The 14222-nt window shown below is 30.4% G+C and overlaps 2 protein-coding genes across 3 annotated transcripts; one reads left to right on the top strand and one right to left on the bottom strand.

The window, feature by feature from the left end:
* The first annotated feature begins 3173 nt into the window (after positions 1-3173).
* On the top strand, positions 3174-8381 carry LOC146907442 (ATP binding microtubule motor family protein). 2 transcript variants are annotated; one of them, XM_085727288.1, is made up of 13 exons: positions 3174-3544; positions 3661-3829; positions 4740-5133; positions 5215-5420; positions 5831-6150; positions 6244-6307; positions 6501-6591; positions 6932-7140; positions 7225-7271; positions 7370-7391; positions 7806-7868; positions 7959-7997; positions 8101-8381. In XM_085727288.1, exons 1-13 carry the CDS (start codon positions 3324-3326, stop codon positions 8170-8172), a joined length of 1917 nt encoding a protein of 638 aa, XP_085583414.1. In that variant the 5' UTR covers positions 3174-3323; the 3' UTR covers positions 8173-8381. The 2 variants fall into 2 exon arrangements, with proteins under 2 accessions (XP_085583414.1, XP_085583413.1); XM_085727287.1 differs by having other exon boundaries at positions 3179-3544; positions 4740-5420.
* A 3163-nt stretch (positions 8382-11544) lies between these two features.
* Positions 11545-12921, bottom strand: LOC146907441 (metallothionein-like protein type 2). Its single transcript, XM_085727286.1, has 2 exons — positions 12776-12921; positions 11545-11888 (listed from the first exon to the last, which is right to left on the bottom strand). The coding sequence occupies exons 1-2, from the start codon at positions 12838-12840 to the stop codon at positions 11717-11719; spliced, it is 237 nt and encodes a 78-aa protein (XP_085583412.1). The 5' UTR covers positions 12841-12921; the 3' UTR covers positions 11545-11716.
* Positions 12922-14222: the final 1301 nt, after the last annotated feature.

Here is a 14222-nt window from a genome sequence, read left to right as displayed (position 1 = left end):
CCAGTAGTTGTGCAAAACTATAGCTTTCTACATTTTTCCTCTGAAAGATGTGAAGCTATACCTTCGATCTCAGAGTTGTAGCTTTCTAATTCTTGCAAACCTCTATCTTTACCGAGTTAATTCCTTAACCAAACATTTTCACTTGAATCTCTAAATATTTTTTACATGCTTTATTTACTTTTGCATTTTACTTTAGTGTATTAGAATCTTAATATATTATCTTTGTTGTTCGTCATTTTGGATTTTAAATTACTAAACTTAGTATTTTGGAAATACTTAGAACCTAACCACTCCAATCATCGTTGAATCAATATTTTACTTACTTTTTATTACTTATTGCGACGGTGTATACTTACACTTAGCATATATTAGAGAATAGACAACAATTTTCTAAACATCATGCCCATAGAACATATTTAAGCAATTCCCTTTTATCTCTTTTTTAATTTTTTTTCTCTTCTAGTAACCTTAATTTTGGATCCTCTCCTTCTCTCTCCTTTTTCATTTAGTGTCTTTCTCTCTCTCTCTCTCTCTCTCTCTAAATTTTAGAGATAAGATCGAGAGAGAGAGAGAGAGAGAGAGAGAGAGAGAGAGAGAGAGAGAGAGAGAGAGAGAGAGAGAGAGAGAGAGAGATAGAGAAATAAGATTAAGAGTGAGAGAATATCAAGAAAGAGAAAACACAAAATGGTGAAGGAGAGAATGAGAAAAGGAGAGGATCCAAGTCATGTGAGAAAGAATCCAAACGTATATAAAACTATCAACTATAGTTGTTTCATGGTACATCTTTTTTTTGAGGGATAAAAAATTCACCCTATGATTTCATCATTTAATTTTAGTATTCTCTCCGTTCCGTTTAAAATGTCTTTTTTGTAGAAAAGTTTTGTTTTTATTTAACTGTGACTTTTTTTTTTGAAAGAAATTTAACTGTGACTTTTAAAATTCGATGTAATATTAAATGTTGTTTTTATCAATATTACTCTTAGTTATTTATTACAGATATAGAAATATAGTATGAAACAAGATATTAAATGAATAAGACAATTATTGGAAAATGATAAATTATTGTATCAAAAATAATACTCTCTCCGTCCCTATATCTAAGCATTAATTTGACTTTATTTTTATCCCTAAATGTAAACCTTTTTTCAAATTACTAGATGTATTTATTATTATTATTCCTAAACATACCCCTAATTAATACTAGGCTAAAGTGCAACTTTGGCCCCCTATCCTTCAAAAAGTTGCGATTTTGGCCCCTTAAGTTTGAAAACTACAATTTTGGTCCTCTATGTTTTAGCCCCTTTGCATATTTGGTCCTTTTTTTCAATTTTGACTGGTCAAAGCCCATGTGGCATGCCACATGGGTAATTATTAAATTAAAAATAAATAAAAAATCATTTTTTAATTAAATAAATGAAAAATATAATTAAAATCATTTAAAAAATCAGGAAAATTAAAAAATTAATAAAAAAATGAAAAAAATTCTGAAAATATTAAAAAAATCTGGAAAAATGAAAAACTAATAAAAAAATTCGGGAAAATTGAAAAATTAATAAAAATGAATAAAATTGAAAAAATACAGGAAAAATTTAAAAATTCTGGAAAAATTAATAAAAATAAAAAATGATTAAAAAAATAAAATAATATAATAAAATGAAAAATTCTAAAAAAATAAAAAAGATTAAAAAATTCTGAAAAAATAAAATTTCGAAATTTTAATTAAAATTTTAATGAAAAAATAAAAATTCTGGAAAATATTTAAAAAAAATTCGAAATTTTCATTAGTATTTTTCGAAATTTTCATTAGTATATATGTCGACCTTAGGTTTTTTCAGTGTATAAATACACAAAAATTCCCGGTTTATAAATACACAAAATTTCCCGGAAAAAATACTAATGAAAATTTTGAAATTTCGAAAAATAAACAAAAAACCTAAGCTCGGTTTATTAGTACACATATTTTTTCCCTTATTCTCGGTTTATAAATACACAAAAATACACTGAAATTTTTTTGGAAATAAATACACAAAAAACCTAAGCTCGGTTTATAAATACACATATTTTTTCCCTTATTCTCGGTTTATAAATACACAAAAATACACTGAAATTTTTTTGGAAATAAATACACTGAAAAAACCTAAGCTCGGTTTATAAATACACATGATTAATCTTTTTAATTTTTTCGAAAATTTTGAAATTTTTTAATATTTTTTTCAATTTTTTTATTAATTTTTCATTTTTCCAGAATTTTTTAATCTTTTTTATTTTTTTCAGAATTTTTCATTATTTTCATTTTATTAGATTATTTTATTTTTTAATCATTTTTTATTTTTATTAATTTTTCGAGAATTTTTAAATTTTTTCCGTATTTTTTCAGATTTTTTTTTATTTTTCTAGAATTTTTAAATTTTTTCCGTATTTTTTCATTTTTACTAATTTTTCAATTTTCCAGAATTTTTTAATATTTTTTTTCAATTTTTTTATTAATTTTTCATTTTTCCAGATTTTTTTAATATTTTCAGAATTTTTTTAATTTTTTTATTAATTTTTCAATTTTCCTAATTTTTTAAATGATTTTAATTATATTTTTCATTTATTTAACTAAAACATAGGGGACCAAAATTGTAGTTTTCAAACTTAAGGGGCGAAAATCGCAACTTTTTGAAAGATAGGGGGCCAAAGTTGCACTTTAGCCTTAATACTACTAACTTGTTTTGAAATATGAAAATTCAAATTCAATACACATACAAACAAATGACAATTTGGTAATATTAACACACAAAATAAACACGTTAATTGCACTAACAACTTTTCTTAAGAAATGTGAAAAATGCAAAAGGTGCTTAAATATAAGAACGAGGGAAGTAACATTTAATGATTGTCTTGATTTGTGTAAAATGTCAATAAATAACGGTTAAAATGGAACATATGAAGTAAAATATAAAGGAAAACAAAAAATTGTTGACCAAATTTATCCAAAAACATAGTTGACCAATGTACTCCCTGCGGTCACTAATATAAGCAAAAATGAACTTTTTAAGTTCATTCATTAAATAATGTATTTAGTTTATATTATTGACCAAATACATTATTTAATGGATGAATCTCAAAAGTTCATTTTTTCGACTAGAGGGAGTATAATTTTATATTGCAAAATATCTTACTTCACATAGACAAATTCAAACCAAAAGTGCGTCAAAATCCAAACCAAAACAAACGGTCACTACTTTCAAAAACCTCTCCCACTCTCACTCCTCAATTTCAACATCAATCTTCAACAATTCTCATCAACCTCTCTCAAAAATCAAATCTTTCTCACATCAATGGCTACTACTCTTAATTACTCATGCACCCCACCAAAAACCTCTAACAATAACAACCCCATTTCAGTTTCCAAGGTAAGGGTCATAGTTAGGGTTAGACCCTTCCTCTCTCACGAAACCACAAGAAATTGTGATGACCCAGTTTCTTGTATCTCACTTTTAGATCAAGATTTTCAATCCCAAAATGATGTAGCAGTTTATCTCAAAGACCCACTTACCAGGTTTCAAAAAAATTCAATTTTTTTTTTAGAAAAAGTTCACTTTTTTATTATTATTGTTACTGTGAATTATGATTAGTTAAGTTATTGAATTTTGGTTTTTGATTTTGGTTTTTTAGTCGGAATGAGTGTTACAAGTTGGATTCTTTCTTTGATCAAGAGGATAACAATGTGGGTCAGATATTTGAGAGAGAAGTTAGTCCGATGATACCGGCTATTTTCGGTGGATGTAATGCTACTGTGTTTGCTTATGGTGCTACTGGTAGTGGAAAGACATATACTATGCAGGTGAGAGTGTGATCTATATGTGTGAATTAGTTTAATTTTGTTGTGAAATGTCAATTTTGTTAATTTGTTTTTGGTATATGCAGGTGAGAGAGTGTGATCTATGTATGTTAATTAGTTTAATTTTGTTGTGAAATGTCAATTTTTTATGTTGACAGTAACAATTATGTGATTATGTGAGGGATCAGAAAGTGAACGAACCCACCTTTGGTAGATTTATTGAATTTTTAGTATTTGGTTGTAAATGTAAGTTTGAGTTCAGAGGGTGGTGAGGAGTAGTACTCTTTTTCTTGTTTAACCATGACATAGGTTATGGTTATACTTTTCTGAATATGGTAAAACGGTCAATTTTTGTAGTTAGTATATGTTATATGTTAGTGAATTATGTCATCATTCATAAATTGAGCCTTATCTAGTGCAATAATGTATGGATCCTTTGGCTATGCACAATTTGGCTCAGCTCAGATGGTTATAGCCATAGGTTGTACAAACTCTAATGGTATTAATGCCGGTGGTAAATGAAGAGAGCATTTCTAGCAATTTTGGTGGAAGGAGGAGTAATTTATCTAGTATATTTCTTATTTTCTATTGCAATGATTTTATCTCAAGGTGCTGGAACAGCTTCATAAGATGTAGCTTTTGGAGTTTGGACTGAACCCTAATCGTATATTAGGGATGTAGTAGCTGTGGTGTAATTGGTGTTTCGTCTTCTCCCTAGAGTTTTTCTCACTTCTACTGAGACTTTGTATTCTTTTTCCTATACTACCAAAAATGAGGATTGAAAATAACTGATCCACTTTTGAATTCTTGATATTGGTAGTGCCTGGTTGTTTTTATGTGCCTGTTTAATTTTTTAGCAGTTTCTTACTTTTTTGTGTTGTGTAGTTGAAATAAACGATGCTTGGTGTTTCAGGGAACTGAAGAACAACCTGGCTTGATGCCGTTGGCAATGTCCACTATCCTGTCTATTTGTCAAAACACTGGTAGCACAGCTCAAATTTCATACTATGAGGTCTACATGGACCGATGTTACGACCTCTTAGAGTTAAAAGCAAGTGAGATTTCAGTTTTGGATGACAAAGATGGCCATATTCACCTCAGGGGACTATCTCAAGTTCCTGTAAATACAATGTCCGAATTTCAAGAGGTCTTCTCCAGTGGTATTCAGAGGCGCAAAACTGCACACACAGGCCTCAATGACGTATCCAGCAGGAGTCATGGAGTGCTTGTGATATCTGTACTATCGACTCCTCCTGATGGGAATGGAAGTCTTGTATGTGGAAAACTGAACCTCATAGACTTGGCAGGTTACCGTCCACTCAATTGGGGTAATGGGTTTGATGTATTCCAAGCAACGGAAGGACATAATGCGTTTAAAGTTGATGCAGGTAATGAAGACAATAGAAGGAGCTGCAATGAAGGGATTCGTCTTCAAGAGAGTGCTAAGATAAATCAGTCCTTGTTTGCACTGTCAAATGTGATATATGCGTTGAACAACAACAAACCAAGAACACCCTATAGGGACAGCAAATTGACCCGTATATTGCAGGACTCTCTAGGGGGATCTAGTCGTGCCCTCATGGTTGCCTGCCTGGTAAAGCTATAAGTTTTATAGTTTTTTTCCTCTCATTTAATATTGGTTCATTGGATTTGATATGCATGACAAGAAAGAGCTTGAGGGGGTGATATATAAGTTGTAGGTTACTTGTTCAACCATTAGAATGACCAAGAGAATTGCATCTTAGCTTAATTCCCCTATTAATTCTGATTAGTTTCGAGATTTCTGTTATTCCACCCGCATTAGACTAGACATTGGAAACGTCAACAACTGTGGATAGAAAAACAAATATCTAGGTTTGATACCAGATCTAATATATACTCTGATTTTTTAAAAGGCAAGAACTGCTTAAACTATATAACCATTACTCGTGTCATAACTAGTCGGTATGCAACTCTAAATTAGATATTCAGTGTTTAATTATAGCCCTTTATGTGTGATTTCAGAATCCAGGAGAATATCAGGAATCTGTTCATACTGTTAGTTTGGCTGCTCGATCAAGGCACGTCTCTAATTTTGTACCTTCAGCTCATAAACTAGAGACACCAAAAGGTAACGTTGACATGGAAGCCAAATTGAAAGCTTGGCTAGAATCAAGAGGTAAGATAAAGAGCTCACAACAAAGACTTGGAGCATTTAATTCTCCAGTTGTGCAAAAAACTCCTGGTTCCACCATTACCTCTGCTAGGAGATCAGTTACTTTCAATAGCTCAGTGAAGGGTGGCAGAACTTTCGTCAACCAAAAAGCTCAACATACTACTGAGAGGTAACTATGGTCTGATCATTGAAAATAAAATTATGGAGTATGATTTTCTCATTGATTTTCTGTTAGTGATATTTTCTCTTACTGTGTAAGCAGGGCCTTTGGTGTCTCTTTTAGAAATTTACTAGATGGTGAAGTTGCTTTTGATTCTTGCAAAAAGGTGAGTGAGTGTCACAAGTGAAGGACACGTACTAAAAAGTTCACTAATTACAAGTACTATGCCACTAATACTGAAAAAGACAGGCATTATCAAAAAGTACAAGGAACTGTTTTTGTCTTGATGAATATTAAATTTTCATGCATTGGAAATATTTGCATTTTTCTTGACTATAATAATATTTAATGCTATGTAGAACATGCATTCTGGTGTTGAGGACAATGATAAGAGAGAGACTGAGCATGAGGCCAATAAGGCAGCATTGGAATCATATAATGATGTACCTGGTATGTCATTACTTGTGTGATCCCTGCACTTTGCATTTATTCGATATTATAAAGAAAATGGACTCTGTACTTGAAATGTCGTAATTGCATTCACCGTAGTTGGCCAACCAGAACAGTTGGATAAATATGAAACGGTTCATATTTCTGGTTTCTTTTAAAACTCGATGTACTGAGCTTAAAATATGAATTGTTTGATCTTCATCCAACAGTTTCGATTTACTGATTGCGATGAATGTGTGGTACTATGATCCGAACTATGGTCACATACATTGATTAATACATGGTAGAGTCTAATATAACTTTGCTTTCTAAAGCTTGAAGCACATGCTTTTGTATGCAGATGAACCCTTAAGCAAAGATGTACCAGCAGTACTACAAAGTCCATTAAGAAAAGCTCTCTCTCCCGTCAACATCAATGGTATTCAAAACCATCTTCAGACTATGTCTTTGACACGGACACCTTTTTCTGCAACCTGCTCCACTAAGAAAGGGTTTCAGGAAAATGGCACTCCACTGGACAAATTCAGTGCAAGAAGTTCTGCTTTGAAGGTACACCTAGTTGTTTTAACTTCACTAACAAAATGGAATTTGTGAATCTCCTTTCTCACATAATCTATTTTTTTTAATGTGTAGAACTGTCTAGTTCAAGAATACGTTGATTTGTTAAATAATGCAAGCAGGTAAATAACATTCTCCCTTGTATTTTGCATAACTTCTAAATTATACTCGGTGAGCCTTCTTTCAAGGTGCCTTAACACTGTTTAATTTTTAAATGCAGAGAGGAGTTACTAGAGTTAAAGGTACATGCACGGTTGCTTGCCACATGAATGTCCAGTTTGAATAGTCTCTTTATCTGACAGTTTTTCATTATTGCACTATTCTTTAGGGTCCATTTTGGTCTGAGAAATCATTCTGTTTTAACTTTTTTGTTTTTTTACTTTTGATTACAAAACAACCATGTGCATGTTTGGATTGACGATGAGATTGGAAGAATCACGGCGATCCACTTTAATTTTGTCAAAAATTACACTTTAAAGCTTCAACGAAATCACAATGTTGCCAAACTCACTGCTCATCCAAACATCCATCACATTATTTTCACTTTGTTTCTTGTTTTCAGATATCTCGTGTACAATATTTGAAAATAAGAAACAAAGTGACATGATTTTTCTTCATTTTCTAATACTTGGGATTCAATCATTGTATTCCTTCAGGGCATAGGAGACAAAATGGCAGATTACATTATAGACCTCAGAGAAGAAAGTCCACTAAAATCGGTTAGTATAAATATAATTCATAACTTACAACACAGATACAATTAATTCATCAAGATGCTTTTAGTGATACATTTTTTTGGCATGTTGCAGTTAAGTGACCTGGAGAAAATTGGTCTGTCTTTGAAGCAGGTATATCACTACATATATATAAGCATAATGAAATTTTAGTTGAAAATCTAGTTTAGTTATAAAAATGTGAACAAAATTCTAACTTGTACTACTTGTTTGGCAGGCTCATAACCTGTTCACTAAAGCTGCAAAAAAACTCTTTGATGATAAAGCAGAAGATTCAATACTCAATTGATTTTTATTCTCAAATAACATTGTGTGTAACTTTCTTAGTCTTTTGGTAAAATGCAAGTGTAGTAGTTCTTTACTCTTTTCAATTAATTTGTAGTATTGTTGCAGCTAGCAGCATATTTCAATTTGTTGTGTATGTGTATTGTAAATTTGTAACAAGACAAAAGCACAGATTATTTTACTTGCATTAACAAAAAGGTGTGATTCTTTTAATGTATGGTGTCAAAACTGTCATTATTTCCACCAGGCAATTTTGTCTCTTGTTAGCATTATTCATGAATCTTGACAAATTCACAATGACTAGTCCAGTAGTAAAGTTAAATGACATGAATATTGAATGCTACATCTCTTAGCCTTCTACATGATTGAAATGAAAACATGGAGTGATGTACTAAGAAAATACATTTCCTGTGATAAATGTCTCTTTAAAATAATCAAACAATTGAACTCAAATGGTTCATGAACTCCACAAAAATTACGATTTGTTCAGAAGAATTTGAGTTTGATCCTTGAATGGAGCAATTTTTTACCAAACTTTACTTATATTTCAGTCGAACTTTAGATTATTAGTGTCCTTCTTTCCTAGAAACTAGAGGGTTAACACAAAAGCATACACAAGTTTTAAGACAATCTTTGAAAAATATAATGAAGGCTCTGTTTACTTTGTAAAGACATTTTTTATTTTAATTTTTTAAAATGTGTTCATTTTAACTTGTTAATATGAAGATAGATTTTTGAACTGAAGTATTATATTGGAGAGGAGATGAAACACTAGTTAGAGATAATATATCTTAAACATAATCAAAACAATTTTTAACATACTCGATGTTTCACAAAACAATTTGATTAAACGATCACTAATATTCCGACTGCGTGACTGTTAAGAATTTCTTATTGTATAGAACCTCTCATTGTTAATTGGATTACTCATCAATCTAAGATAAGAACAAGGCCTATACGATATAATAATCACTATGTATTGATTGTCATGCCAACCAAGTGCATTCAATTCCACCCGTGGAATAAGGGTCAAAGATGTTTCAAGCAAACAATTTTGGTGAATTGAATTTTAAAGATTCAAAAGCACAATTGTCAAGATTAAAGTGTACTTCTTTAAAAAAAAATAAAAAAGATTAAAGTGTACTATCCCTCAAAAAAATAAAAAAGATTAAAGTGTACTAACATAAGTACTAACATAATTCTACCCAAAAAAAAGTGTACTAACATAATTCTACCCAAAAAAGTGTACTAACATAGTTCATTCCCTAAAAAAAAAAAATAATTCATTGCCTATTGACCGCTTACAAGGTTCTAACTTTTAGAACTAAAAGTGAACTTATATATTTGTGAAATATGAATCAACTTCTTATTGATTAGACCAATCTACGTTTTCAAAAAGGTTAATTTCTTTACTCATATACATAAATATTATTTTTCTGTCAAAAAAAAAAAACATAAATATTACTCCCTCCGTTTCAAAATGAGTGTCGCTTTAGCCAAAAAATTTGTTTCAAAATGAATGTCACTTTCAGTTTCCAATGCAATAATAACTTTTTCTTTTCAATTGTACACTCCAATTAATACTTTGCACACTACTTCCAAAGTATTACTTTTAAAACTAATCAATAGTTAATAAGGATAATTTGGTAAAATAATCATTCTCTTTCTTTTTAATCATTGCATTTCTTAATATGTGTGTAAACACTTAAAACGACACTCATTTTAAAACGGAGGGAGTATTTATAATTTTCAAATATTTTTAATGATATTAAGAAATTAAAAAATTCTCTCCAAGCCAATAATTATAAGCCAATAAATCTCATTCGTACAAAGTGGAAGGTAAATGATTCTCCACGTACTTGTTTGTCAACACCTATAGACCATCAAATTGTCATCCGTTTCTTCCTTTTCAAAAGAAGGATGAACCATTGCACCATTCCAATGGGCATTTATTTTCCCTCTTTTTCTGTTGTAGTTGACAAAGAAGTGTCCACTTTTTCATGAAAAAAAGGTAGAAATAATTTGCAAATTGTCATTGTTAAATGTTAAATTTCAACAACCGTAACATTATCCCTTGCTAGTTGCTCCCAATTACTACCATATAATAATGCTCACTTTTTCCACATAAAAAATACTCCATCCGTCCTTATATATAAGTACTCTTTTATTAGATGCAAAGGGTGTTTGCACATAGGAACGGAGGGAGTATTTAATGCTATAGTTTATTATAAAAGCTTATTACTAGTTTTACTACTAATAAAATAAATTTCTTCAAGTCGTTGTTTTTGGGGTTGTGCTGTTTTCTGTTTGTGAGTAGCAGCAGTGCTGTTCGGTTAGGCCAGCAGATGTGCGGTCTGCGTGTTAGCAGGTTCGGCTGGCATAGGTGTTGACGTGGGGGTATGCTTGTGGTTTGTCATTTGTACATGTCGGCGTCATTACTCTTTTGGTTGTTCCTTTGTTAGGGGTGGTTTTTAAGGGGTTTTTGTTTGAGCCGGTGTTTGTAAGGCAACCGATTTCCCCTTGTTTGTTTTTTTCCACCCAAGCTTATTAGTGCTTCTTGCACGGGCTTGTTGGTTAATAATATTTTACCGATTCAAAAAAAAAAAAGTAAATTTCTTCAAGCGAAAACCAATGATTCAAGAAGCATCTACATTTTTTTTCAAGGAAAAATGAGGGTGATGTGTTACATAATAATAACAATATATGATAACGACGTTGAATCAGAAGCCAATATCTTGTTTTCTTTAATGGGAAAAATCCATTATGCATGTGTTTGTACTTCATCTTTATCCATCACAAACTAATATGTCATTGTCAGTTTTATAACACTCACATGGAAGAGTTAGTGTGCTTTCCTAATACCAGAAATATCTCAGTTATAGATAATTTTTCTTTTGTCATATTGTGTAAGATCATTTTCTCCATGTTTTTAAATATTTTAAATTTAAATGAATTTATTAAATTAACATAATCACCATAGTGTGTGTTTGCATACGCGTTTGTCAATCCAATACCTTGTCCCAATGCATGGTTGTCGTGAAAATTTTGAAGCTAATACTCCCTTCGTCCCTATATGTAAGCACCCTTTTATTAGAGGTAAAGAGTGCTTACATATAGATATAGGGACGGAGGAAGTATATCAAGCTTCTGCGTTGCTGTGGTTTTTAACACGATTTTGTCCAAAATCAAACGCCATTCCAAACATACTTATAGTTTTGTTAGAAATTAACTTTCAAAAATTCACAAAATTATATGTAATATTTTGTCTAACCAAATTTTTTCACTATCATTTTGGATTGCTGAATAAAAGCACTTTTGTGTCCTTATTTTTACAACCATAGTTAAAGCACACTTATCACAAAAATTGCTCAAAGGGTTTAAACACACAGAAGCTTTATTATATTACACTCTAAAATAGTGTTTGGAGTTTAAACCAAACACTAGAGTTCACATAAAACATACATAATATTAAACTAGTTATTATCATTAAGTTATTATCACCACTAAGGGGTAAGACCCATCTCTGCTTCAAACTCTCATTTTCAGGTTCATTTGCAAGTGCATGGGTTGCAGTTGCAGTTTGGACCACACTTGCAGCCATCATTCTCAGCACCCATTTCAGCAGCACCCTCAAATTGGGGTTTGGCAGATGCAACTCCCATCACAAGGGTCTCAGTGGTTGTTGATTCTGTGTAGCTCAAATCAGGGTACATCTTGCAGCTGCATCAAATTCAAAAAAATAAATCAAATGTTTTAGTAAAATTGACAAAACATAAGAGTTTGTGATTTCATGATTCCTAGAAATATTTTGTTAAAAATTTAGAAATTGAAACATAACAATCTTTGAATAATTATAGTCAACTGTTGATTAAGAAGGGTAGCCATAAAAATAAAAGCAAATGAAAAATACATGCAGAAAGCAATGTATTGTAATTTGTAACAAAAACAAAAAAAACTCTTATAAATTAACTAAACTAAAGGGGTACCCTTGAAATCAATCAAAATCAGATTTTTTTCTTCTTGAAATTAAACAAAAAGGGTGCTAAAAAATGAATCAAAAATTAAAAAAATTCTTCAAATTATACTAGAGGCTACCTCAAAAAATAATCAAAAGTCCATGAAACAAAATAAAAAATACAAAAACCTCACAAAACAGAAAATAGGTGATCAGATCACAATTTTCCCAACATAAGAGGAAGGGTTAAAACACAATTTTGTTTCCATGCAATTCATCAAAAAAGGTACCAAAAAAATCAAATCAAGAGAAACAAAAAACTTTCAATGAAAATAAAAAATGAAACTTTCTCTAAAAAGCAAAAAACAAAGGATCAAACACGATCACAACACGAGTGTGATCCTCTGATCCATTGATGTCAATTTATATGAACTAGGTCATTCAAAGCTTTAAATGAGAGCCCAGTTGGTGGACGGTGAAATTGATCTCCTCAGTATTTGATCAGATATCGAGTTTTAAAAAAAAAAAATATATGAGATAACAATCTCCCTCTCACCAACACAAAAAAAAATCAAACACATAAGTTCTACATAAAATTCATCCAAAAGGGTACTAAAAAAACCAAAAAAAGAGACATGAATGAAAATCTTACCCTCCACAGCCAGTGCCGCATTTGCAGGCACTTCCACAGCCACAGTTTCCACCACAGCAAGACATTGTCAGATGATGATACCAAACACGACAAAAGATGAAAGATTTAAGATAACAAACACAACAAAACAAACGCTTCTGAATGATGTAGAAGCATGGGTTGAACCAGCATTTATAGGAAAACTTAGGAGAGAGAATGTGAAATATCTAAGGCCACGTGTCAAGATCTTACGGTGATTTTAATCTTTTTGCGGATCTAACACCACGTCCACGTCGTTTTCGTAAACACGTCTCTCAGTTATTTGTGAATGGGTTTTTGTGTTGTGTTTTATAGGGTGTACTTACGTTTTCATCTTAACTGCCGTTAGATTAGAAGCTATATTAATTAGATTAGATAATGATAGAAATTACCTAGTACCTCCGTCCCTAAATATCTATTTACAGGAATTAAGAAAGTTGGAAATAGTATTAAACATAATATTTTTAACATAATATTTATTGTTGATTGAAGAAAAAGATGCAAAATAAATATGGATATGATGGTAAAGAAATAATTAATGTAATGAGAAATAGCAAAGAGGTCTTATAAAAAAGGACAAAAAAAATTTTCAAAAGGGTCTCATAATTAAGGACGGAGGTTGTATTATATTGTTATTTTATTTTATTAATGATCAATCACCCGATCATTACCCCTCCTCCTAACTTTTTACAAAAATTCTTCTTAAATTTGCATATCACTAGGCAAAAAATTAAGAATTCTGCTCTTCTCCCAACACATTTTGCTCGTGCCCAACTTAAATATTTAAAATACCTTTGAGTAAATTACGTAACGCAAGTGTTAAAATTTGCGCAACATAAATGATGCAGCGTGAGTTAAGTCACGCAGAGTGACTTAAGTCACTTTATTCTAATTTATTTACTTTATTCTAATTTATTTACTTTCTAATTTATTTGTTCACTTTATTCTAATTTATTTACTTTATTCTAATTTATTTATTTTCTAGTTTATTTGTTCACTTTATTCTAATTTATTTACTTTTTTCTAATTTATTTATTTTCTTTATTCTAATTTATTTGTTTACGTTATTCTAATTTATTTATTTTCTAATTTATTTGTTCACTTTATTCTAATTTATTTACTTTATTATAATTTATTTATTTACGTTATTCTAATTTATTTATTCATATAAAATAAATATTTATTCAAATTTATTCATTAAATAAATGCAAATATAAATAAAAAGGAATGAACAAAATTAATATTTATTCGAATTTATTCATTAAATACAAAATCATAAAATAAAAGCAAATATACATAAAAAGAAAAGAACAAAAATAATACATATAACATCTCATTTTATTAATAGAATTCATACAATAATTGATACATTTGATTCAAATTCACTAAATCTACTTATTTTCATTTTACCCTCTTGGGGTAAAAAGTT

Source organism: Medicago sativa, chromosome 7 (assembly GCF_051527215.1).
Source record: "Medicago sativa cultivar Bolivia chromosome 7, Bolivia_mono, whole genome shotgun sequence".
Classification (NCBI taxonomy): domain Eukaryota; kingdom Viridiplantae; phylum Streptophyta; class Magnoliopsida; order Fabales; family Fabaceae; genus Medicago; species Medicago sativa.
This window is presented reverse-complemented; position numbering and strand designations above follow the sequence as displayed.